Here is a 25,420-nt window from a genome sequence, read left to right on the forward strand (position 1 = left end):
TGGACTGGACTAAAAGCATCAAGGTGAAAGCCAAAGAGGCAGAGAAATATAAATCTAATCAATCAAATAATCAAGCCTGTGTCTAGAACACCAAAAACAATTAGACTTTTGTTCCAAAATCAATAACACTGCATTCTGTTTAGATATCTACCTGTCATTCTTTTAATAAAGTCCCTCAATGGTTTGACAAACTTGCCAGTCTGTCTGCCATCCACTTCGTGCTCTTAGCAGAGAAGGTTCTTGAGAGGTCTCGTAAACCCACTAATCGAAAACAATATAATTTAATGTTTGCTTCATTATTTTTACTTATTTATTAGCATTTATTCCCACTAGGAGAATCCAGACTCAAAAAATCAATTTAAAAAGAAACGGCTGGGCTGAAACAGACCTGAAAGTTATGTCGATAAGAAACACGGAATAACAATTGAAAAGCATTTTTCAATACGCAGTGATTGCAATTAAAGTACCAGAAGTAATATAAAAACGTGTTAATATCTGTTGTTTTATGCAAACTTCCAAACACCATTCAACCAGAAATGTATACTGTATGTGGATGTCTCACATCTTTCAAAAACATCTTTGTCTTTTCCATTTCTCCGTGGAATTAGCTAATTTATTTCGTAACATGCTTGCTCAATCGGTTATTTTGTCAGTATTCCACCATTTAATGAATAAAGGAACAAAAGTATTACATTGTTAATTATTTATAATTTCAAACATTAATTTTTAAATAATGAATTGAAAGGTCTTATCCTTCACAAATGCAAAACTCACACTGCTGTCTTATTCGAGAAACATAACCTTGCTTTCAGTGATAACATTTACAATACTTTGTTCAGAAACTTCAATTTAATGAGGTGTTTTACATTTTATATTTTCACACCAAGACATCTGTATATATTTATGCAATTATTTAGATCCACATTTATATAAACTTTATAAATGTAATTATTAGAAAATAGAACTTTGACTAAAAACAAAAAAAATATTTTCACTGCATTAGCTAATAAAAATAACTTCTTAATATTGAAATTGCGATACTCCTGCTAGGTTACTACAAAAAGGAAGGTTTGAGGGCCCGTGACCCTATAATTAAGCTGCTGGAATGAGTCCAGGACTGTGGGTAGTGATACAAGGAGCATGACTACTGGCAGAAAAGCACAGGTCTGCAGCAGGTTGATATAGCCACAACCGTTATTGGTTCAACAACTACGGCTATTTATAATAACTGTTAATTGCTTAATTGCAAGGGCATACAGATTTTACAGTACATCTTAAAATCTTCAAGACTCTCAGACGTGTAAACACAAAAATCAGAAATTATTATTTAGTGGTAATTACTTTAGCATTCAATTGTACACTTTTTTTCAGAAGGAAAACACTTTTGGGATAGTGGTATTCTTTAGCCATACATCATTTAGTCTGCTGTTTTTTTTTTGCACATTGCAGTGCATAGAAATAATATTCCTATCTTCAAAACCTTGCAGAAAATGTCATGAAATAAATTGTAATTCCAAAATTCGATTTTTTTTTGCAATAATGTCATTGCAGAAATTTCAATTAAAGATCGTTATTTTAAAATAATAATTCTATTAATCTATTATAAGTCCCAGTGACACTGAGGAAAAAGGATGGTAAAAAAAGTTTTACTTTTTTTAAAAGACAGAAAGTTTTAAAAGAATTAGGCTTAAGATCAAAGCTATTTCTGTTTTCGGAAAATCATACAGTGCTAGAGGTTTGCTTTATTTAAACTGATTTCAAAACACAGAGATGGATATGAGAAACATGTATAGGCTAACCTCAGAAGAAGGATTTAAGCATGGATTAAAACAGATTTACTGTAAATTCAGGTGAGTAGTATTTACTAAAAGAAAATAGAATTATAAATATTTTTCACCACCCATCTTAACTAATCAAATTTTCTCATACAAAAGAATTTATTATTAATAGTAAACAGCTACCGTAGTGTATTCTTCGGACGACTTGTAAAAAGACACACACAAAAAACAGCTAGTCAATTGTTTTCAAGCCGCCACATTTGAACACTGTTGTGAAAATTACCTTCAACATCAGGACTCAGGTAGTTGCGGACTTCAGTCAGAATGAAATTGATGTCCTCCTCTGTAGGTATTGGGTGTGCAGTAACATCAGTGGGAGTGTCAGTGGTCCCAGCAATAGTCATTTTCTCCCACGGCAGGAAAAAGATAACCCGTCCATCACTAGTGGCTGGGTCCAGAAGCCCCATGTGGTCAGGGCTGTAAGAATAAACATGCTGACTGCATTAACCTTTCATCTACTGGGGGTGTGATTAGGGTGCTCTCCGCAACAAGGAGTCTCCCAATAATCTTGCTCCTGTCAACGGTCTACTGAAGAGATTAATTCTGGTGGTTTAAATTCAAGCGCAACCAAGGCAAAAATGCACCTTTATTGTAGTGTCATGCCTCACTGTACTGCTCATCATTTACAAACTTACAGAATTAAAAAGTGCATGCTTACGTACACATACACAGACTCCTGAAAGTGCTTCATACATTTCTTTGATTTAATGCTTAAAGAAAAGGAAATATGTGTTCTCTCATGACCAAACTAGCAGATCTGATGAGGCAATAAGGTACTTTGTGTTAATGAGACTGGTATGCCTTAGTCATGGCAGAGATCTTCCTGGGTGTGAGTACGCTGGGCTGTTGAAGATCATTTGTTACCTGTAATAGCCTGGAATGACGATATGCACGCCAGCACTGGGCTGACAGATGTTAGAGTTTTTCGGATCATCCATTTTCCGTAGCGTGTCTGTGAAAGGTCCCGTGGCATTGATAACACATTTGGCTCTGACATCAAATTCCTGCCCTATGAAAGAAAACAGCATCCATCATTCAGCCCCATTCATCTCTGCCCACTTTGACGTTTGGGATTATTAATTTATTAGTGAACACATCTCTGTAATAGACTTGCTTTTGCTAGTCTATATATGACTTCACTAGCCTGTAATTAATAAGGACCAGATAAAACTAATTTCCGTTATGTGTCCAAGTATGTAGTGAGATCTTGATCTGTCTGGGTCATTTTAGAAAGTGTTTATCAAAGTGCCATTTAATTACAATTTTTTCACAAAATATTGTTTTCTTCAAAAACCAAAAGAGATAGTATTCCCTTGAATTTACAGGTACTATCTTAAAAACGACAACTTTGCCTGAAATAAATTACTCTCATGCACATTACTCACTGTCATCGTAAATCAGAAACTAGCTGTACTGCAATAAAAACAAAATATTCATGAAGAATTCATATAATACCTTGACTTATTACTAATATTTTTTTAATATGTATCATTAACTCTGATTATTTTAATGTATATTAATAGATTCGTTTATCTCTTATCAATCTGGAAAGCATTTAAGGTTCTATACTTAAAAAACATCAGGGGGCAGTCATGTACAGAGATCAAAAAAATCATGGTTATTCATGAAATTTTGAGAACAATTTCTTTAAGAGCCAGAGTTATTTTTTTTAAAGCCATTCATGCTCATGACATTTAAAAGGTAAGTAAGGCCATTTTCAGTACGCTAATTTGGTAATACATTGCTACCAGATCTTAAGGACCTAACACACCATAAAAGGCTTATAAAATATTAAAGCTTAACATTCTAACACTATGACTGTGTGAAGAAAAGCACTGATTAACAGGAACCTGAAGTACTAAAACTGTGCAATGCTCAGCAAGAGACCTTCATTCCTGTACCTGTTATAACATCTCTGCATCGTGCTCCACAGACCCGCTCCTTTCCACTTTCAGGATCTGTCTCCTTTAGTAGGCGTACTACTTCAGTGTAATTGGCAATGGCAGCACCATACCTGGCAGCAGTAAGGGCGACGGCGAGGTTCATTCGTGCATCATTGTGCTGTCCTGCAGCAGGGGACAAAACCAAAGAGAGGACGTGAGTCACCTCCAGCCAGTGACTGGTGGTATGGAAGTGTGTCGGAACCGATATGTCACATCTGTCCCTGTCACATTGCATATACATGATGGTTGGTCTGGTCTAATAAGAAACACATTTAAAGATACAGCAGCTCTTTGGCCTGTGTAGTCTCCTTTGAAAGATGACTTCTCCTGGAATGCTGAAAAACACAGGCTTTAGTAGTGAAAAGCAGAAAGAGTCCAGAATTAACCATTTGGTCTGTCGTACATTTTTCCTGTCTACATTGTGTAATATGACATGTTACAGAAATATAACCTCCAATGGCCTGCTCTTCTGGACAGTCAACAAAGTTGCTGAGAGCAAACAGCAATTAGAAGCATCTTAATCGGTGACCTGACGAGAAGAATTCTATACGATTGCTAAAGAAAAGAAGAAAAGAAACACCTTTAAGCACTGTGTTCATTAAAAGTAGTTACCTATGATGCTCAACAACAATTTTTTGGGCAGTTTACTCTTAAAAATATTTATGACAATATTCATGTATTGCTACAGTACTTAAAATACTTGCATGAAACCAGTTTAATAAAAGAAAATCTTGTATAGAGATTTATGGATTAATCCTTTAGCAGCTTTAAAATACCAGAAATCTATTCTCAAAGTCGGGAGGTCATAAGTTTTGTAATTTAAATTAAAGGGTTTAAAAGGTGACAAATGAACAAAGCCTGGTTTCATTAGGAAGTGATTCTTATGTACATCATTAAAGATTTATTGCTGGAAAATCCCTGGTTAAAGAGAACTGAGAATAGAGATGATTAATCACTTTTAATGTTGGTGTCTTGAGAGACTTCTTCTATTTATTATTGCCAGAGAAGTTCAAACCCTGAGTGTTGGCTGGGAGGGAAATGGTTCTGCATTGCAGGAGAACACGTTCTATGTGCCCTGAATTTGTAACAACTAGGGGCTAGGTAACTGGTGGGATGGTTAATGCTACAACATGCTGGAAGCAACTCTGCAAGCCAAAGAAACAGATTTAAAGGCCACATTTTAGAATTAATTATGTACAGAAGTATATCTTCTGCCATAGTATGTTATGGTGCATGCACAGTCATTGTATTAAATGTATCTTAATATAATCCTCACGTTCTGGGTTGAGAAACTCACACTTGCAAGTTTTTTTGATAATCCAAGCTTGTGTTTGTTATGCATGGTTGGAAAGTATGCCCAGCCTTGAAAGGGGTGGCTCAACACCAACGAACACCTACTGCGATGATAGACGATGAAGTTTGTATCGTGTATTTAGTAAAGTTGTTTCTGCTTTAAAACAAGACGAAAGACCTGGAGGTTTTTAGGTTTAATGAGTATTTAAAATAATGCTTTGATCAACCAAAATAAAAACATACCACTCTCAGTGGTATTCTCATTTCTCAGTTGAAAACTATCATGTCATAGCCATTGTATGACTTGTAGATGGTCTCTGAATTGCTGAAAACAAAACTGAGAAATGTAAGATTCTAAAATTGTGCTTTCATTAAGAAAACATTTTTCATTATTTTTATTATTGTTTGTTGCTTCTATGATTGTTATGTATTATTAGTACTATTAATAATAGATGATAATAATAACAATGTATTATCATCATTATCATTATTATTACACAGCAGTGAACTAACACACAAAACACAGCATCAGTGAGCAAAGCCAATTTAATATATGACTCCCTGGAGGTGAATGCAGTTCACAGTCTTGCCCCCACCCCAACCTCAAACATAATCCCCAGTTCCTGGAGGTAAAAAATGCACTGAAGTGAGAAAAATTCTGCAGCAGGACAAAATGCTCCAAAATGACAGGGACAATAATGACAATGAATTTCATGTCTCCCAGTCATGAGCTGGAAATGCTTGACTGGGCTGACTTGTCCAATTAAATTGTTGCAGGTACAGCAGGAGATGCAGTTATCATCTGTATGCTTCTGGGAATTACTCCTCTGGCTAAAGAAGGCTGGAAAACACAAAGGACTTCTGTTTTCACAAAGAATAACAAGCGTCTTGCGTTCTTTCAATGATATATCTATATCCCTGGGTGCTGAAAAAAAATCTATCATTTTAAATATGTGCTCAAAACCTGAAACTGTTATGAAAATACCACATTAAATGAAAGGCAAGGCATCAGTAAGGATCTACTTTATGTACTAACACAGAAAATGATATTTTTGGCACTACTACATAATCTAAGGGTATGAATGCAGACATGTCTAGAAACTGAAATCGTTTTAACATGATGGCTTGAAACGTCCTAAGAGAAATGAACTCATGCAGTCAAGCCCAATCTCTAATATAGAAGGTCACATCCTAAAATGTCATAGCAATGAATTGTTCTTGATTGAATAATTGGAAAGAAAAGAAATGACATCCTAAATGCATGTTAGGAAAAAAAAAACATTATAATACTAAATATTTCATTTATCAGTCATTAGGTTTGTTTTGTCTTTTTTGTTTTACCACCAAACATTTTGATATCAGTTTTATTAAAACCCCCTCGAGGAAAGGTTATAGGAAGATGTCTTGGCGTAGAGAAAAAAAACATTTTGAAATACCATAAATTCTTTCTTTAGTTTCCGTATAATGCCTCTTTTCCAGTTTTACTTCTGCTACATGAGTAAACCTGACAGATCACTGCTCAGATTGCAGCCGCATTCCCTTAAAAAATATGTTGCCTTTTTGCTGTACAAGAGAATCCAGATATCAACAAATGCTAAATGAAGTCTGACATATACCCCTAAGAAACAAAGTTGTGAGTTTGCAGCTACAAAGGAAACCTTGAGTAAACAGGACATGCTATGTACACCCAGGCTAACAAGCAACATATGCTTTGTTTTTCTGATGCCAAGACAGAGCACAATTAGCCTGCAGAAAGAAATACTCCAGGACTCGTTTAGATTAAATACCCAGTGGCTATTTTCTGTTTTAAATCAACAAAAATTATGCTGTTTGTTATTTGTTTGCACTGACATAGTCAGTGAGTACACCACAGTGTGAGGCAGGAGATACATTTTCATAAGAGAAAATCATTATTGAATCATATTTGAAGAGCACAAATATTTTATAATACAAATTAAGTACACTTTTAATTTCTTGTTGTAAATAAATTTATTAAATGATATTATAGACATTAAATTCAATATGAATTTTTACTAGATTTTTTTTATCACATATCCCTATAGTCTGTGGTGTTTTATACCTCATATCTTCAGCAACAATTAATTCTTTTAAAATTACAAATGAAGAACTGCAGCACAAAGTGATGAAAATTGAGTACATCTCTGAACTCGAAGAAGTGATTCACTTGCAACAAACTTTTAAGATCTACAGTACTAAACACTAGGTAAGCTATGGACCTGATTTATTCAATCAGTGAAGACTGCTTACAGTACATCATTCTTCGGGTATTTAAATATAAAAACAAGATAAACCAGTGCATACGATAATAGATTAAAAATTACAATGCTTCTGCATGCACATTTCTGAAAAATAAACAACAGATTTTGGTTATGGCTTATGCTTTTGGCATAATTTTGTTTAATTGATCATTCATGACTGACTGTGATATACTTTAGCCTAGCGACTTTGTTGCATAAGCGCTAAATCATCTCATTAGTGATAGAATTCATAGGGCATAGATAACAAGACGATTGAACCTGTTGAATGCCAAGCCTGGTGAAAATTGAGAGAGAAAAACACAGAAAAGAACCAACATTCCCCTGCTTATCAAGAGAGAGTGTCTTTGTGGCAACTGGATGTTAGAGGCTGGAATACAGTACATCAGCACACAGTCATTCGCTGTCTGGGTTGCTCACAGCCAGCAATTTCTAACCTAATTTCTAAATTTCTGAGAAGCTAACAATTACAAGCCATGATTTGGGGAAACCAAAAGTCATGACATCTCACCCACATCAACGAGGAAGTCCAAGTGTAACGGACTGTACAAGACTTTAACGGTTTCTAAAATTGCAGCAAAGCTCCTCTAACAGTTAATTGATGGCAACCAGATTGTACTGTACTACATTGCTCAGGTCCAGACCTCACTCGCTTTCTTTCCTGCATGCTCATCCTCACATGCACCGTTCCAGCAGGACACCGCGCGAACTCGTGTTTCACTTTCAGAAAACGGCTTTTCCGTGGGACGAGAATGTGACAGTTGTGCTGTGAATGCCCCACTTGCCACTGAACATCTGTGGGTTGATCTGAGATGAGGAGTGGCACCTAAGGGACCCATGACCACCGAACAGGCACATGCTTGTCCAGTCTCTATGACAGGAATTCCACCAGGCAGCTTCTGCAACCCGGTGCAAAGATGCGTCACAAATGTGAAATTTGTATTTCTTCCAACAGCGATCATGCAGACTAAGAAACTGCAGCTTGCAGAGCTGACAACCAGGATGATGCCAATAGTTAATCCGCATAATCAATTTAGCTATGAAATGTCTGTTCAACCTGAAATGAATAAGTGGTTATTGAAAGTGATGAGATGTATGTTCAATAAAATGGCAGTGTGTCTGCTACAATCAACATTTTCCTGATAATAACCTTGTGAATTTGTTAGAAGCAGTTATAAGCAATGCGTCTTCTAATATTTATACATTACAGATAATAATAATAATAATAATAATAATAATAATAATAATAATAATAATAATAATAATAAATAACAACTGCAGCAGCATCTTACCATCATAGTAAACAATTGCTCCCACAAGTTCGTCTTTCTTCAGCATTGGAAAAAGTTCTAGAGCTTTGGTCTTGCTGAGGACATAGCTACTCTTCAAGCATTCAGTTCCAGCCACCAGGTCATACATCTTTATTCCAAACCAAAAGTACGGCATCTGCCACCATCTGAGAAATTCACAGGGACGTTAGAAAATCAATATGTATTTCTGGATGTGCCTATTGCAATTCCATAAACTGGAATCCTAGGATTGTACAGAATTATGTGATGTCCCTAAGAATCCTGGGGGCTCACAGCTGTCTGGTTTTGAGGCAACCCCCCTGCCTCTTTCACCCCTAAAGCTTGGATTTAAAACAGAAAACACAGGCCTAACATATGATTGAAAGAAAACTAACTGTGAGAAACATACAGGCTAGTGGGGAAAATATCTTCAATATAAAATACTTGTATAAAATACATTAAAAAGACCCTTCTACTCATTCAAGTCCCTATGTTATACAGTCACGCAAATGTTACTGTGCACAACAATATCACCTTCATATGTAAGCACTCTAGCCAATAATCTTCAAATTCACGCCAAGTGAACAACTGAGACTTAAAACAGTAAATGGATCCACAAACAGTCAGCCTGTGTCCCACTCTAGTGTGAGGCTGCTGGCTGGATGGGAAACAAGACCCCCCTGCACATCACCGTTCAAAGCTTTACGCTACCTTCAATAATTACACACACCTGCATACAGCTTTAAATACCAGACAAGGTTTGTAAATGTCATGTGCAATTAGAGCTTATAATATAAGCTGGAGTAACTCAAATCAAGCCTCGTAGTTCATCCAAGGTGAAAGCAGAGGCAGAAATGGCAGAAAGGGAGACTCCTGTTGCACAGAAACTTAGAACATTCCACATTTTACTATAACCTCCAGTGTACTAGGAAGTTTGATTTTTGAGATTTTCGAAAGTTTAATGAGGTTTACCTGAACCTGAGATATACCAGAGGTGCGTAACATATCATAATTAAGTCCGAAATGTTATGCAATTCAATCTTGTTATTCAGACTTTCTTTTCTTTTACTTCTTGAGGTTCAAGTTAATGTGTGATGTGATCAATGGTTCTACATTATATTTCTTACTTGTACACAGGAAGCATTATAGGTAAAGGTGATGACAAATGTGGAGCAATTTCCAGCAGATTTGAACGTTCATGCAGGGCTTCTTTAACCATCATATACTGGAAAAAAGAACAACAAAATATATTTAAAAATATATTGATGTATGTAATATACGCACTCAATATATAAAATGTCTATAGCATATTAAGAAATCTAGATGTTAATTGGTAAATGGCAATATTGAAGATAAATTAAACATTTGAAAGTTATTCTTGTTCTTGGTGGCTTGGTCCTAATTACTTAATTAGACTAAATACTTGCTTAATTGAACCAATTTCTTTTAAAAAGTAATTGGTCTTAATATTAAAGATACAAATAAAACCTGCACTATTCCCAACATAAAGGACTAGAGCTGTTTGCCACCACATTTAAATAAGCTTGAAATATTATTCAAAACATTTTTATTTTTATTATGCACATACAGTATGTAGATCTGCCTTAAATTAGGTTAACATGCACTATTGAAGACTTACACTTCAAGTTGTTGCTAACAAAATATCCTTTGACAGAACATAATAAAGTCAAACTAGACTTGTGACTTTGACAGCAAATGCCACTTTTTATTGTAATCATTTACTTTTCATTACTTATTCAGACAGTTGGTGTGCAAAGCACACCATTTATTACATATTTGCTGACTAAGCAAATGTTGTATACCATGTTATTGCACTAATTGGCTTGCTCAAAATCTCCACCTAAAGACCTAAACATGTTTATACAGTCAGGAGTAAGACAAAAAAAAGGAACCTCCATGCTTAAAATAATGTGTTTCTTAAAGAAATCTGAGATCTGCAGCAAATTACCATGTTAGCTTGAATGGGATTTAGCAAAAAACAGAAAAAATTGAACTAATCCTCTAGTACAATTCAGAGGATTTATCTTTTTTAGTCAATAAAATGCATCTTTTAAAAAATCTCTGAAAATAAGGTGTCTTTCCTTTAGTGCAAAATGCAAGTACTGGATGTGCACATACTACCAGATCTAGAAATAATGTATTAATTAATAAAGAATTTCTCTAATGTTTAAGTGTAGAAAAATTTATACAAAAATGAAAAGTCACATATTAGAAATACCTAATTTCAATCAGAGACATTAGAATGGTCCCAAAGAATTAATGCATTTCCATTAAGCTGTGAACTATCTGAAGCTCTACAGTTTTAAAACCGAATCACTCTACTGTATATGGAAGAGGAAGTCAACTGAGCTGGAATGAAAAATGAATGCAAAAGGAAATAAAACAATATGACCAGATGGATCAGGAATTTTACTGATAAGTGTCAACTATGCAGAAAAATGAAGCATTTACCTGTTCATAATCTAATTTCATAATGGCTTTCTGTAGATATCTTACTCCTCCGTGAATAAGTTTGGTGCTCCTGCTGCTTGTGCCTGATGAGAAATCATCTCTCTCCACCAGGGCAGTTTTAAGATCTAAAGGGAACCCAAAAAAAACCATCAACAACAGTCTAATGTTAAGTGTCCTCATGACCAGATCGTTCAAAACACATCAGATATCACTTTTATATAAGCCTCCACTATATAGAGTTTTCTGAAAAGATATGCATTGAAAAATATCAAGACATAAATATTCAGATGAGGGAGAATTGGCCTTCACAATGCCTTCTTAAAACACAAAATTATGCTGATGGTATTTTCACTGAAACAATTATGAGAAAAACATTATCGCCAAATCATGGTGGACAAAAATGCTGCTGCTAATTCACAGGTAGTGGAATGCTTTAGTTACATTTGGATAAGTGCAATCAATCGAACAATATTTAGCACAGGGGTAAAATTAAACTAGAACAGTTAATTATTACAAGCCTGTGATTAGAGTTATTCTTAAAAAAAAGGCTTGGTTGTTTAAAATTAATGTTTTATTTAAAATGTTCTTTAACATTAAATGTTTACAACTACAACTCAGCCTGTAACCCCACTGAAGCTCCTCTTTATTAATCTGAATTTTTGAAGGGAAACTGTTATTTTTTGTAATGGGGGGGAGTCAAATTACCCTAACATTTTTTAACATTGAAAATGTTACACATTGTCTCATTTATCCTTCCTCTATTAGAAGCTGCACTGGTTCCCCGGTGGATCCAAACCCACAAATCCCAATTTTGAAAAGAATAAAGAAAAAATAAATGTGGATTAGGAGCAGGGGGGTGAGAGGATCCAACTCCCCACTGCTGCGCCATGAGAAAGTTGAACTGGATAAAAGAAAAACAAGATTACAGAAACCCCTAACCAGCACCATAGCTAATTGATTAATAATGTACTGTAATAGGAGCAGCAAGAAGAAGCTCTCATTGGGGAACAAGTGTGTCGTCTTTTAGATCCGGTGGCTGGGCTCCATCCGTTGTTCGTTCTGCTCACTAATTCCTTGAGTCTGACGTTCCTGCATCCCAACCACAGCTTCCTACTGCTGCCGCTTGAAGGCAAACCCACAGGGAGGCCTTCAGAGGCCGCTTCTGCACAGCCGAACAAGGTTACGCAACATCGGCATGGAAAATAACGGCCAGCCTCTGCACGGGGGAACTGAGAAAACAAGTAACTCCCATGCGAAATGTGTTTAAAAATGGCATGCTGCCATTCCAGTAATCAATTCCAGAAAAGGAATTAATTAATAACACTCATGGATGACTGCAGTATATAAATTGTCCATGATGCTGAATGCAATGTATAAAAAATCTGTTTTTGTCAATAACAAAAATGATGTTTTTCAATATATTCATTATATCTGGAACGGGAAATGGACCTTTGTCTACAATTGTGAGAAGGTTATTTTATTGAAAAACGCTGTATTTTAGAAGTAAATCTACATTTTTTTACCAACTAAAACATGAATAATTCCCTTCGATTGTAAAGTAACCACTGCCACAAGGGACAACCAGACAATATGGCTGCCTGCGACACTGTTTGTTAACAGCTACCATACTACTGCAGCAAAAGAACTCCTCCAAAACACAGAAGAGAATTAAATATGTGGAAATGAGGAACCTGAACTTACTTCGAGTAACAGCATCTAAGGCACAGCCCGAGCCAGTTGCTCCTCCTCCAACAATCAGCACGTCAAACTCTTTTGTGGTCTTGAGGGCCATCAGCTGAGCTTCTCTTGAAGGCAACTCATCATGGTGGTACATTCCAATTGGCTCTGCGGCTTTCACGTAGGACAGTCGGCTCTAAACAATTCAAACACACCACCTATTCATCAGTTTCATTACCACACACTGTGCCTTGGGGGGACGGTGTACTAATGAAGGCATGAAGCACTATGCATACGTCTTAGTATTCTTTATGATCGATTTAGAAGTTAGACATACATCACAACTACATTTTTTTTTAAATGTCAGAGATTGGCAGAAAATAAATCACATTTTAATTCATGTTAGTTCCTTGTAAATAGTGTTTATAAAAATGTTCTGAAAACATGTATGTTAAAATTTTGTTCTGCGCTGAAGGCACTTGTGAGATGGTAACGTTTTGAATATGAGATTCTGTTTTCTTGTTTGTATTATGATTTTAAGGCCTGTAGGATATGTATAGTATTTTTAAATACAGTAGTATATATTTATTTTAGAAGTAGAAGACTATCTGGATGGACTTTTGCCGTAAAATTTACGTTACAGGTCTCAATGTATAATATATTAAAGGAAGAGGGGTTTAACCAAATTTTGCATTCAAACTCACAAATTGGTTAATTAACTGTAAACTTTACTAGGACTAATGTTTATAGTACACAAACATTAAAATATAATTGTAGGACTTCAGTCAATTTAACTTTTAAAATCTCTCCTCTCATTGTCTGTTCAGTACAATACATCCATTTTCAAATGTATGTAAGAAAAGGTAGAACTAAAAAAAAATCTATTTATATCCTTGGTAAAGCATAAAATCTGCGCTGATTTAGAGAAAAAACAACTGAAAAACAAAATGTGTTTATAAGAATTTCAATAATAATGAAACATTTTATTCATTTTGTATTTCGCATTCATTCTAAATGATTACATCAATCTTCTCCAAGCTCATGCTCCATTAGACTTGCAAATCTGTGAATGAACCTAGACATTTGCAATTTAGACTGTAACAGCAAACAAGATCTAATAATTAGTGTCTATTTCTAAAGATGTGCATATTTAAACACCGCTGACAATTAAGAACCAGGTTGTCCTGCAATCATGTAAAATATATGAGTGCGATACTGGATTTCATGCAAATTATTAGTACACTCTGCAGAAAACTTTTCGGCAAGGTTGCTACTGCAGCCTTTCCAGTATGGTGTATTAAAAATACACGTACACAATTATTTGTCAGTCTGGTATTAGAAAATTAGTTACTTGCAGCAGAAAGGTTGAGTAAGAGTCTGACATGCATCCACTGATATAGTTTGGCTTACCCCTGTAGGCTTCAGCAAGACGACGCAGTGAGGTGACAAAAACAAAGAAGATTTACCATTAGCAATCATCATACAGTCACAGTTCTATATGCGGAAAATGAATGCCAATGAAAATTAGAAAACAAGATGGAATTGATTTTTCACATGTTATCTATAATGATATGACAACTGCACAGCCTCCTGTTCTTTTTTAACTGTAAAGCTCATAGTGGTGAAATACTAAAAATGTCATTTTCCCTTTATATTCTCTAACAGAAAACTATGAATAACATTTTCTTCTTAATGACATCCCCAATTCATTGTGGAAATAGTGCCAAATAAAAATAAACATATTTTCTTCAATTATCCAAATGGAAATATTTCAAAAATGTTCGTTAATTAAAAGTTACAGCGTTTCCATTCCTTTCATACAGCTTAAAAGTATTAAAATAAGGATCCCCGTATTTAGAACTAGACCTGTTCATTTCATTATTAATGCTAATTTACTCAAAAATATCTTTCTATGTACGTTTCTAATACATAATGAACAAATTCATCTCTACAGCAAACATATCCTAAAATCTTATTATTTAAAATGCTTGTCCTGCACATATTATATTTAAACTGAAAATAAACAGAAGAATCCAGTTGCACTTTACAGTGTTGTCTACTGAACATGCTCATTAGTGTTGGTTCCTTTATGTGTCTGCTAATAATATTGTATACAGGATATGTGGTACCTTGTACTTTATATTGTAAAATGTAATACATTTCTAAATTGCATGCTAAAGCAATTTGTGGTATGTATTTTTGTATATATTAAGTTGCAGAACATTTTGATAGAAACCAAACAGCATTTTTGACGACTCAAAAATCTGATGACTTTGAAAATTATTCTACTGCAACAAGCACGAGACAAGCAATCCATATATAGAGCACAAAAAAAGCCAAGCCTGCTATCCCAATTAAACTGTAAAAGTATTTGCTTGACATGCTAACATACATGATTCAGCCAGAATTCCTCTGGGAGCTCCACACTTCTTGAAGGCTGAAGCAGTAACCTGTGACCTCAGTGACAGGTGTTACATGTCTGACATTGGCTGTTGTGCTATTTTTCAATTTGCACCGCAAGCGCTATGGTCTGTATTTGGTCAAATATTTCCATGCAATCCACTAGGGTAAAAACCCTACAGGCTGACATCTCTCATCCACAAACAAGGTTACTTTCGGGACATAGTCCCACACTCAAATGATTTACACGCATGTCAGTACAGAAACCACCATTCACTATTAAAGTGAATCAACAGGTTAGAGACGGGTGATTATTTTTTTTTGCAACGGATGTAGTGGTAAATAATCCTCCCCATATTGTAACACTCTAAATGCCAAAATATTGTATGGTAAAACGTGAGGATTAGAGAAGAATTGTGTTAATGTTATATTTTTACTGTAATAACATTGTTAAGATTATTTTGATAACAAGCACTGGTTTGTTCACATTTTTATCTCCAAAACACTTCTGTACTAAGCCGCAACTTTTATTATGATGCAGTCACAGTATTATTTGGTTAGCTGGGTTTCCCCTTACATCTTTTTCTATGTATTCCACCATGGGTGGTTTGGTCAAGGCACAGAGCACTCCAGTTCAGTTCACCTCTGTCACGCAGCCCAGTATTGTATTTCATTCCCAGCTGGGCGAAACAAGTCTGCTTGGGCCTGTATACAAAGCAATTCTTTCTCGTGTTTCGTTGCAGTATCAACCAGGACGTGAAACAATACAGAAGAGAGAAAATTGATCTTCAAACTCCAAAGAAAACCTTTTTTTTTCAGAAAAACAATAAATCTTTCTTCAGGTTTAATAAACGTACAGTAAGTGCTTTGGAAAATTTGGAAAACATTTTTTTGAACTCGTTAGTGCAGAAATGGTCAGAACACAGACTTAAATACAGTAGGAATATTGTAGCATAGTGAGAAACAATAATTCTATCATAATAACACATGGACTTTTCATGATATTTCAAAGTCTCAGTACTTTACGAGTATTATCCTTGATTATGTAGCAAACTAAAAAAACAACTGTAATAACACAAACTATAGTAATGTTAAAAAGTAAAATGTATTAATGTTCGCATGTTTATTTTTTGCCCTGTTGTATCAGTGACTGTCTTAAAAAATACTGTTTATAACTATAACCATTATGTAGTTGAGACACAGGCAAATCTGTTTATGGAAAACCTTGCCTATATGAACCAGCTCAGCAACATCAGACAAAAAGCTGTGGGAAAAAATGGCTTTTGGTAGAGATATTTCTTAAATGACTTATATGCTACATTCTATATATAAGTTAGGGACTTATAACCCTATTGGTGTTTACAAAAACAAACAGAACCAGCAAAATACTGGTGAAGGAGATAGTAAACTAAAAAAATGTTAAAGTATGCCAAAGCAAAACAAAAGCCTAATTCCACAAAGGCAAAATCAAACAAGCACAGAATGGGGGATATAATAAGAAAGAGAAAGGAAAGTTAAATAACCATTATAGAAATGGAAATGGATATTTAATACCCAACCATTTGTACAGCAAAGTGTTCCAAAACACAGGCTAGAACATTAACTTGCATAAAGTATAACATGAGGTAGGGCTATCTATTAAAGTTCTCTTCACTGCTTAAGAAACTGTCCACTATGCTTCTGAGAGATACTTATGTTTCATGATAGAGAGTTAAAACAAAAGTTGTCAATGAACAATGGTCTGTAAGAGTAATTTAATTTCTCTTGGACTTTACCACTACGTAAAGGAAAACTGCTTGCGTAAATTCCTCAGGCTTCGAGTAGATGGGTAATGGGCACAAGCTGATTTGAGTAATAGGAACTGCAATTTAGGGAACACGAAACATGCACTCACACAAATATCACAGGTTCAGAGGGTAAACAGAATTTCCTTCTTGCTCAAAACAACAAAGGGGAGATCATATAGCTGCAATTCAGTGCACTGCAGTTTGAATCATCCAAGCATCCAAGAATGTTAGGTGATTTACACTTGTATTTAGAAGTAACACTGCCATGTCTGAAAGGCAAACTCTCAGGAATCACAACACGGAAACATGGATTCTTCACCCATATTCATTAGAATTTCTTCTTCATTCAGCCATCCATCAACCCTGCTTCCAAATTGCAGGAGGCTTTGCCTAGGGAAAAGGCCACTTGTCCCTTTTATTCATTTTTAACCAATTGTTTATTCCTGATTTTTTTTTTAATTTTCAAAGCTCAAATCAAAGTTCAATATGCTCTAATGAACAAGGCCATGAGCCAAAATACATAAAGCGGTCCAACTGTGTTCAAAACACAGTGGTGCTTTTTACCTACTGCAATAAAGGTCAACACAAAAGTAAATGATACTAATTTGTTTTCGTGTTTTGTGTTTTTTAATTGTGTAAATTCTAAATTTGGGTTCAATTTGTGGTTCAAATTCCAGGTGAGACACTGCTGTTGTACACTCCAGCAAGCTACTTCAGCCAGTACAGACAGTGTATATTTTACAGTACATTTACAGTATATACAGCAAATGTATGTTGCTGTGGATAAAAGCAGCAGCCAAATAAAAATTAGTTGGAATAAAAATCCCAGTCAGAAAAAAAGACAGTCCAGATGGTGACTGCATAGTAAGGCTCATCTGCTGAACAAGTGCCTTAACTGATTGAGAAATTAAGTTGCTAATATTTCTAAAAATCAAATTTTCTTATGACTTCAGAGATCTGTTAATATGATACCTGCTATTGCTGGGCACCTGGTTGTTTTTTATAGTTGTTTTCCTGTTTCCATTTATGTAAACCTATATATTATGCACAGACATATATGCTTCCCCGATCTTTTCCCTACCCTTCCTATACTGCTGGTGGGCAGAAGCAGATTCTTTACATTGGTCAACTGTGAATTATGCTGGTGCTGTCCTGATGAGCGTCCCAAAATAAAGCTACATTAGTAGCTGGATTAGAAATCGGCAAAGCATCAGATCCAGTTTTGAAGAAACACCCGCTTCAATAAACATTTAAAACATTTTAACAAAGCAGAACACATGTTTTAGATGTCAAGACTTTATGGGTTCACAGTCAATAAATCCTAAATGGTCTTCTATATAGTACATATTTGGATTTACTTGGGAGGCAAACTATTTTTACTATTCTACTAATCTAACACGTACAGTATTATGTACGTAGTTAGATTATACATAGTATTTTTTTTTTTTTCATTGAAAGTATAGACCTACCTGTTTTTTCTTGTGCTCTGACAGCTTTGCCAAGCCATAAATTGTAGTAAGGGTGCCCCCTCCAATAAGAATCGTTCTTTTTACAGCCTTTTGGAATGCCATATCTTCCCCTGCAAAAAAAAGTATTTTTTTTTCATTCATAGGATACATATCATGAAGTAACACCTTTTCATTAAAACTTTGATAATTGTGAACAATATCCATCGTGCTGTGAACACAATCTTATAAGAATGTTCATTAACCTCCGTCAAGTGATCTAAATGACACAGCCTTCATTATCTCAGGAATATTATAAAGAAGAAGGTTAATGTGTCCGTTAACCACAGAAGTTTTAGCATTGCTTAATGAATATAGTCATATTATATCTTATATTTGGATGATTCAAATAGCAGAACAAAATTTCAGACAATAAGTAAAGCAGATAGAGCTTACAAATGTAACACGCTCATGTTTAAACTCATGATAAAGGGAATGTTAAAAAATAATTGTCGCTAAAACATTTTATATTAGAAATATTAGAACGTTATTTTAAATGTGCAAGATTTTTCTTTAAAAGTACTATTTTAGATTGTATTACTGTTCTTACTGTATTATATTGTTCTTACTGTAATTGGCATTCTGCCTGTTTAGAAATTAAAGTCACATATAATAATGTCACATCAAACCATCCGTGCTGAGCACAAGTTAAGTGACAGCGGCTGCATGTCATGCTAAAGCTGCTTCTTTCTTCATGGGCAATCTAAAGACAAACTCTGGAAAAGTGCCATCAATGAGTTTATGCGCTTAAAATACAAATCTCAGGGTTGCCCCTTGGCTTTCAATTGCCAGCTGCGCTTTTTAGCACTAAACCAGAGGCTTCTTCGTGTTTTTGGTTGGTGCTCTAGGTACGACATACAGCAGGTTAACATCAGCATGGGCATGGATGTTTTAGCTGTCTGCCAACCACTGAACTAAACCTGTGTATACAGTATCTTTGTACAATCCACCCTGAGTCCTCCCATAAGAATTAAAAGCAGCACAAAATGCCAAATGCTCACCAAACAGATCTACAGTCATGTTTGAAGCACACTGTTATGTCATATATGTTCCAGAGCATAATATGTGCAAGTGCAAAGGGTTATGCTTGAAGTTACACTACTCACATATTAAAACATACTTTCTGTACGAAACAAAAGAGAGCCAACCTCAGGGTCATTCCCCTTGAAATTCACACACAGCAAAGTTTAAAATTCCTAATGAAACTCACAGTCTAATATGGTAGAAATCTCCAAATGCCTATGCAAGCATTGTTCCCAGACACAGATGCTAAAGTAGTCTACATACTTCAAGAGCATGAGGACCTTTACAAAGCGCTTTCTCGAAAAATGACGTAAAACAAACTTTGTTTTATGGTGCCAGGATTTTAAAAGAATGACAACAACAAAAAAATAAGACAGGAACAGAAATTCACAGAAGAAATCCTTCCATCATGCTCATAACGAAAAAAAGAGCCTTGCAGCTTATGCAAAGCTACTGTTAATTCCACCATCCACTCAGGGATTCTTTGGCAGCTATTACAATAACTCAACAGGAATCTCTGCAAATAGACTAAAGTAAGGTATTTCACAATAAGACAAGAAGCAAATGTTTACTTAAGGTCCTTTTTCTATTTGTTAAAGAGTGCATGAAAATATTGCTGGAAAATATGCACAAGTAATATCTCGAAACCCCAAAGTACAGATGTACATCATCTGCACCAAGGAATACTGATACTGTACATAGCCATACTAACTTTGTTTTAAACACTGCTGAGATTTATTTACCAAATATGTATTTTCATTAATATTGGAAGTGAATGTTACTCATACTCTAGAAAAACAATATTCAAAGCATAACTTCCGAACCACATCTTTATTTATGAGGAAAGGCCAAAACAAAGGAGAAGGAATGTATTTTGTGCTCTGCAGCATGTCAATACTTACAGTAAAGTCTAAAGTCTGAGACTATGCTAGTAATCCACTAAAGGATGGATCTTAACTGAAGGACGTGAAAGGAAATGGAAAATTACACACTCCTTTTTGTGTATGGGAAGGCTAAAATGCATGAATTCAGATTCAGATGATTATATACAGATAATTGTAGTGACATTCACTTTAAAAATCCATCCAAATACTTCTCTTCTATTTTACAATCCAGTTTTTATATCCCTATGTCAAGCATGACAATCACCATTTTCGGAATTGTCCTGCTTTTACAAGAGAAAACCAATCAATAGATTTTCCCCCCAAACGACAGCCATCCTCTCTGAGAATGAAACATGCGTTTTATTAGGTTGCTCGATTTTCAAACTATACAGGGCAATTGATTGCATCTATGTGGTACTCAGGCCACCTGCAGCTTCTGAATAAATTTCTAGAAATATGGAAATATTTCCCAGCCATGAATATGCACATAGTTTGAGATGCCAATGGAGTCATTACTAATGTTGTTGCCAATTACAGTGCAAGTCATGACACTGTGATTCATGCATATTCAACCACTGCTGATATTCAGGCCCTGCAGTTACAGCTCATGTCTCCACTTCTCTGTCTTTTTGTATATGTTGTGAACAGGTATCTCCATCTGCCCACAGGAAAAGGTTTCTGCTTTTGAAACAAGGTGTTCAATATAGCAAATGTAATTAGCTGTGCAATAGCTATCACTATAGCCCTTTTCATATTGTGATAGTTCATTCACAACATCAATCAGCTTATGTTTTTTTAGGAAATAGTACAAGCACAGCACTAGGATACCGGGAATTTTGCAATTCTAGAAGAACATACTGTATCCTTTTACTTAAATATAAGATTATGGACTTGGGTCTTCTCAACAATCACTTAAAGACCCATGATTTATGTTTGGAAATATAAATCAGGCATTTTATTAAGCTATTTGAATTAATCTAGCTTCCAAGTTATACGTATCAGACAGAACGTAAATAAAGTCAATGTATGTTCATATATTGTATGGGTTGCTTGTTAAAAAATAAATGCACTCACATAGTTTTAGGAAAATAAAACCTGATTTACTACTTTTGTCTACTAATGCAAGATCCAGTCAATATTAATACAAATAAATAATAATACAGTTCCCTTCCCTTTAAAATTAAGAAACAAATTGTAGGCCTATAGTGTACATGAAGTAAGCCTACTATAAGCTGACACTATACTATATGTCGTATACATATAGAGTCCCCCAATTCTGTTCATACCCCTGATAAAATAGGAACAATAAACAACAAATCACAGAAATATTTACAGTTTGGATAAAGTTCTTTGCTTGTTTGATAAATATACAAATGTTATATGGTAATATTAATAGCATTATATAATGAAAGTCATATCTGTTACAGATAATTAATTCACAAATCTAGAAAACACCAGAGTCATATTTATTCACACTGCTGTAGTAAGTATTTTATAAATCATCCTCTGGCAGGTTTTGCACTGACTAGATGCCTCCTGTTGTGTGCTATGAGGTTCTGCCAATGTCAGTGAAAAAACTCATAAACATTCATCCATGCACAACTGTTCTATGTCCTTTAGACACTTTGGTTTCTGTCAATGAACTGCCATTTTAAGTTAGAATCACAAATTGTATTCTATTAAATTGGACAGATGTGTGGAGACAAAGATGGTGAGTCAAGAACATTTATTCCTTTAACCATTCCTTTGTTAATTTGGATATTTGCTTTGGATCATTGTTATACTGGATTGTCTATTTTCGGCCAAGCTTGAACTTAAGAATTAAGTTCTGGCCAAAAAGGCCTTGTACATGTTGGAGTTCAGAATTTTCAATAATCTGACAAGGGCTTCAGGACCCCTAGCTGCAAACCCCCAAAATATAATAGATATCCCATAAAATTTCAGAGAGTAAGTATGATTGTTTTAAGATCACTTTATTAGCCATATACCATCTCTTGCATTAGGAATTTGTCTTTTTGCATACCCCAGCTTGCGCTCCATGAGACACACAGATGGTGAGAGAAAAGCTTGGGTACAGAGCACAGGGTCAGCTATTTATAAGGCACCCCTGGAGCAGTTGGGGTTAAGGGCCTTGCTCAGGGGCCTCAAGGAATACAATTCCTCTGCCGGCCGTGGAATTTGAACCGGCAATCTCCCAGCCACAGGTGCAGATCCTTTGCCATCTCTCCGTTTTCTCATCACAAGTTTCACCTTTTTTCATGCCAATCATAAATCTGATTAGCATGTCCAAAAAAACTCAATTTTCATTTCTTCTGACCACTGTCATTCAAATGATATCTGGCAAGTTTGCCAAAGATAGGAGCTACACTGACATGAGCATATGACCTTAACCATGATGATATATGCTACCACTCAATGTTTTCCCTGTATTACTGTACTTCCTTTTATACCCCAGGGAAACAGTGAATCTTTGGAGGTCACTATATATACAGTATTCTAACTCACACCAGACCCTGGGAACATATCACTCCTACATTTAAATTTCTGCATTGGTTTCCAATAAAGTCCTGTATTCAATACAAGTTCTTGTTACTGACTTTTAAAGTTTTAAATAATCTGGCTCCATCATAAATCTTTTTACACTCCCTCCCATAGACTCTGTTCAGCTGATGCTGGTTCGTTGCTCACTGTACCCAGGACTAAAACTTGGACTACTGGTGACTGTGCTTTGCCTGTCGCTGCTCCATTGTTATGAAATGCCCTTTCTCCAGCTCTTCACTTAAAAATCATCATTTTACTAAGACCTATGTCTGATGGTCCTACAGTTTATCCTTTATGTTCATGTTTTTTTTTTTATTTTACTTTTTGTTGAATGTTTTTTGTGTTTTTCTTTATCACTATGCACAGAATAGTTGGGTTTGGAAAGGTATTTTCTAAATAAAAGCTATTATTATATAGTTCCTTAGGGTTCCTTTTCACTTCTTTGTCTTTGAGTGGCATGGCTGTGTCTTCAGATAAATAGATAAAGAAATCATATTTTTTTCCACTCAATCAATTGTCCAGCATTGCACTGCTGGCTGTTACAATATGTGAGCTAAATGGTCCAATAAAGAAAATTTATGTTGCTGCTGCTCTTCAATATGCAGTGGAAACTATCTGATACAAATCAATGTTTTCCAAATGAGTCTCAATTATTTTTATCTGTAATTTAACAGTGTATTTTGTATAAATTACAGAACATTGTGTAGTTCTATAGAGAAACAATCTCTGGCATACACAGAATTATTGCATTATCATTTAAGCAGGGTGGGTCACTTAGTGAATCTCCTGTTAATAACTATCTACTATACAGTACATCAGTAACAACATATTAAATGACTTCAAGAAAAAACAAATGTAAATAAAAAGCACAATGTTCAGTGCTCTTATAAACTTTTACATAAAATAAACTATTGCGATATGCTCTGGGACTTAAATGCAGTGTTTTTTCCATCTACTGTATCCATGGAATGTATTCTTTTATAGTTTCTATGACAACAGTTCCCATCCCATAACCATACCCTTGCTAACAGCAATGAGATCTACGATAAGAAATATTTTTAGGGGGCCCTACATTTTTACTTCTAAATGTTCCCTAAAGTTACGTTCGATGTAAATGATGCCACAGCAAAGAATATTTAATCTCATTATCAAATGACACATTTCCATTCCAGATTCAATTTATGGCAAAGCTGTTAAGATTTTGCAGCATTAACATAAACCACCTCCACCCCCCACCCCCCCCCCCCAAAAAAGGTGTGCAAAGTTATTTATTTAATTTCAGGAGCTATAGACAATCCTATTGGAGTAAATGGATCCATTTAGATCTTTACTTCGCTTTCACACTGCTTCATAGTGAGATGACAATCTGGCCACATGGGTATGGTCGTTCGTCTCTCTGAGTGAGAGCTGCTGTAAGGGCAGCGAAGAGGCAGTGAATAATAATCATCATCCTTACAATTATATAGCACTATTCTGGACACTCCACTCAAAGCTCTTTAGAGGTAATGGGGACTGCCCTCCTCCAGAATCCACCTGCATGATACAACAGCAGCCACAGTGCGCCAGTACACTCACCACACACCAGCTATCAGTGGGGAGGAGAACAGAGTAATTAAGCCAATTCATAGATAGGGATTATTAGGAGGCCATGATTGGTAAAGGCCAATGGGAAATTTGGCCAGGACACCAGGGTAACACCCCTATTCTTTTCGAGAAACACCCTAGGATTTTTAATGACCACAGAAAGTCAGGACCTCATTGTAAACTCCATTTAATAATTTACCCAAAATAGATACCACAGAGAGCAAGCATTCTCCTACAAAGGGTTCCTGGCAAAACAAAGGCAGTTAAATGTGTTCACAAACAATCAAAACATACTATTAAATGAGTGGCAACAATAAGCTACTACAGTTATTAAATAATGAGATCCAAAATTGTCAGTGTGCAGACAGTTGTTTTCCTCAGGGCCAAGATACATAATACCTAAACACAACTCTTCAGCAAGTGTAGGGAGCCCCTTTGCAGATTTTTAGTTATTCCTTTATTTTACTGGGTAAGCCAGACAAAAAAAATTCTTACTGACAATGACAACTGTTTATACAACAAGGCATTTACTTGGAACAGCCTGCATAAAGTGCTCTGCTAAACTAGAATCGTCTTGGAAAACAGATTTGAACCATTGACCCTCCAAGCTAGAGTGCAGAGGCCTGACCACTGTTCCACTGTGCCTTTTTGATTATAACTCAAATGGTTTTACTGATCTCAGTATTACCAAGGACCACTAGTGTGGGCCCTAAGCAAACAAAAACATTGCTCCTCACCACTGTAATACAAATACATTTTTTATTCCTACAAATGCATGGGCACCAGTACAGTATGGAGATTATTTAACACTGTTGATGGAATATGAATCTAGCAGAATTGCCTTAAAACACCTTTGACTCTCCGAGTTGAAATATACAGTTGGACCTGAGCTCAAGTGCTTAAGCATT

General features: G+C 35.4%; 1 protein-coding gene across 1 annotated transcript in view; it reads right to left on the reverse strand.

The window, feature by feature from the left end:
• gpd2 (glycerol-3-phosphate dehydrogenase 2 (mitochondrial)) overlaps window positions 1-25,420 on the reverse strand; it is a 45,763-nt gene that overhangs the window by 15,606 nt on the left and 4,737 nt on the right. Inside the window, exons 2-9 of the mRNA XM_088605555.1 lie at window positions 18,445-18,554; window positions 12,813-12,984; window positions 11,112-11,236; window positions 9,767-9,864; window positions 8,643-8,806; window positions 3,740-3,904; window positions 2,703-2,847; window positions 2,062-2,255 (exon numbers count right to left, since the gene is read on the reverse strand). Of these exons, the coding sequence (XP_088461681.1) occupies window positions 2,062-2,255; window positions 2,703-2,847; window positions 3,740-3,904; window positions 8,643-8,806; window positions 9,767-9,864; window positions 11,112-11,236; window positions 12,813-12,984; window positions 18,445-18,546 (1,165 nt within the window). The 5' untranslated portion in view covers window positions 18,547-18,554. The remainder of the gene's footprint in view (window positions 1-2,061; window positions 2,256-2,702; window positions 2,848-3,739; window positions 3,905-8,642; window positions 8,807-9,766; window positions 9,865-11,111; window positions 11,237-12,812; window positions 12,985-18,444; window positions 18,555-25,420) is intronic.

This window comes from Lepisosteus platostomus, chromosome 14 (genome assembly GCF_059453375.1).
Source record: "Lepisosteus platostomus isolate fLepPlt1 chromosome 14, fLepPlt1.hap1, whole genome shotgun sequence".
In the NCBI taxonomy this organism is placed as follows: domain Eukaryota; kingdom Metazoa; phylum Chordata; class Actinopteri; order Semionotiformes; family Lepisosteidae; genus Lepisosteus; species Lepisosteus platostomus.